Source organism: Stylophora pistillata, chromosome 10, assembly GCF_964205215.1.
Source record: "Stylophora pistillata chromosome 10, jaStyPist1.2, whole genome shotgun sequence".
Lineage (NCBI taxonomy): Eukaryota > Metazoa > Cnidaria > Anthozoa > Scleractinia > Pocilloporidae > Stylophora > Stylophora pistillata.
Genome location: NC_142528.1, coordinates 15,171,501 through 15,174,000, shown reverse-complemented (window position 1 = coordinate 15,174,000; position 2,500 = coordinate 15,171,501). Strand labels below are relative to the sequence as shown.

The following is a 2,500-nucleotide window of genomic DNA, read 5'->3' as shown; positions in this document are numbered from 1 at the left end:
AAAAAAATTGTTCAGCCAAACTCAATGCTTTAAGCAGCTCACTGTTTAATCATGCTACACACAAGGGAATCGTCGAGCCACTTAATTCTTATAGACGGCAGGTATTAACAGTGAAAGAAAAACTGAACGCACTTAAGAAAGATGATTCTAAAGACAATTGCTCTGGCCTGGGTTGGACTGCAACGTGTTTGGAGGAACTACAAAACTTATTACAAGAACTTTAAAGTAAGGAATTCAGGTATAAATTTTACTAGAGTTGTATATTGACGAAGCAGCAGCAAACATTGTTTGAACCGTGATAAGGCCGTAGTTGAGAAACCAAACTGTTGAGCAAGTGCTGTCCCTAACGAGAGGTGTCGGTCTGCTTAGGTTTAAGGCGAATAGTCCTTTTTACAGTTGTGTACTTAGTTGCCAAGCCTTTGAATAGGAGTGAGGCAAGGGTTGACCTTGTTATGATACAAACCTTGCTGCCTTTCAAATGTAAATTACTTTGTTATCATGCTAACTAGATACAGGTCTCTATCACAACAAGGTCACCTTCAGCCTCACTCTGAATCAAAGGCTTGGCAACTAAGTACACAACTGTAAAATGGCCTATTCGCCCCATTGCAATGACTCTCAGTTGAATGGAAAAGAAATGTGCAGAAATTAGGGAGGACTATTTTCATTTTAGTAGCTTCCTACCAGTCCAGCTCCCAAGTAAATGCCACCCATCTCTCCAATGTCATTATAGCTCAGGTCTAGATACGTTAGAGTACGATTTTCTTTCAGGGCATCTGCAAAGGCTCTGGCGTCTTTGTCACCCAGGTGATTTGCTAGAGTGAAGGAGAGAAAGATGGAAAAAGACAAAATCATAATGCTAAGCTACAACAAGTTTACTCAGTCAACCCTGATTTTTGTTTCAAAACAAAATGAGCCGGAAGATTAAGGAAACTAATGTGTACAAAAAAAAGCAAGAAAGAATAAGAACAGCGCACAAAGCGAGAGAACAAAATGGAGAAAGACAGAATGTGAAGACATTTGAGGAAAGATGATTAATAACAAAAAATCACAATAATCAAGTTGACCTTGACATGGTATCGCCAAGTTAATTTCATATTTCGCTGTTTACGCAGAACTGTATCGACATTTATGGTATAAGCACTGTGAAGGACAAACTTACCATCAGCCACTAGTAACCATCAGTAACTTAAGCCTGTAAGCAAGCTCTCTTGTGGGGTGGTAACATATGAGAGGAAGGTAGAACTTGCTTGTACGCTAAGTATAAGTTTGTGATCTTCAACAAATGTTTCTAATGTCTAAACTTTCCAATTAATTTCCGAATTTAAAAGTCTCTAATAAATGATTCACTCACATCTTAACACCAACTTCATCAAAGATTGATTCTTCAGTAACATGCTGGCAAAAGCTACACCACCCTCTGATCGTAGGAAATTTTCTGACAGGTTCTATGAATAACACATGACATGTCAGTGCTAAGAGATTGCAGTTGGAATCAGTGAACTTTTAATTCATGACAAAAAGCAGCTGCATTCAGAAACAGAAGAGACCACAATGAGCCAAACAAAAGATAGTCATTTTTATGCTATACAATTGGATTAAATGATTTCCTTTTCACTAACATTTTTATGCGCAGTGTACTCCTGCTATGTTCCCTTTCTAAAGTCAAACATGTCAAAATTGTTCAAATTGATTTACTGATTACAGATTTAGCAATTTACTGATTAAGAACCTTGTTAAGATCTTTATGGGTAATGATACATGCCAACTGAGTGTTTGCTTCACTTTCACTACCACACATAAGCATTCATTCCATATGGACTGACTTTGCAGTGCTGTGTCTGCCAGTTCCTGTAGGGATCATGGCTAAGTTGCCAAGGCTACATTCTTCCTGCTTGGGAGATTACTACCTTTAATTAATGACATGTACCCCATGGTTAGTTAAATCATAGTTTTAAAGTTTGATTCTTACTCCGCAAAGAAAACTAAAAATCTTCTAGAATTGATCATGCACCACTTGTTATCAAGCAAGTTTAGTATCAATTGCAAGATTCAACTCACCCTTAAGTCATTAGCGATAACACTGATGATTTCATAAAAAAAACTGCCATGAAATAATCCTTTATTTAATAAATTCTTCAATACATCAAAATAAGTTATTACAGTGTTTTATTCAAAATGTAAATTTAATTTGAAATTTTTTCTCACTTTTATGATGATTTATACTAGGTCAGTATTTAAAGAGACAACTCTATCATTTAACAAAATTGCAAATATTCAAGATGTAAATTATTAGGAAATCAGTCATTTTAAAATCCTTATTTAATCATTTTAAAGTTCATATTACCAGTATATTATTACAAGACTCAGGCAGTCAGAGGGCCAATAATTAAAATCAACCAATCGAAATGCTCTATTGCCGGTCAATATTCTCTCAGGTTTGGACTGGGCACTGTCCTGAATGGTCCCGAATGATACTGCACTTGCGTCCCTTTGAACT

General features: G+C 36.2%; 2 protein-coding genes across 2 annotated transcripts in view; one reads left to right on the top strand and one right to left on the bottom strand.

Annotated features, from left to right (window-relative positions):
* The window catches only part of LOC111339144 (BTB and MATH domain-containing protein 36-like), a 2,346-nt gene extending 979 nt beyond the window's left edge, over positions 1-1,367 (top strand). The window contains exon 2 of the mRNA XM_088736659.1: positions 1-1,367. This exon is cut by the window's left edge and continues 275 nt beyond it. Coding sequence (XP_088592785.1) covers positions 1-224 — 224 coding nt within the window. The 3' untranslated portion in view covers positions 225-1,367.
* LOC111339143 (uncharacterized) overlaps positions 1-2,500 on the bottom strand; it is a 22,034-nt gene that overhangs the window by 12,893 nt on the left and 6,641 nt on the right. The window contains exons 8-9 of the mRNA XM_022945731.2: positions 1,355-1,448; positions 685-815 (exon numbers count right to left, since the gene is read on the bottom strand). Of these exons, the coding sequence (XP_022801466.2) occupies positions 685-815; positions 1,355-1,448 (225 nt within the window). The remainder of the gene's footprint in view (positions 1-684; positions 816-1,354; positions 1,449-2,500) is intronic.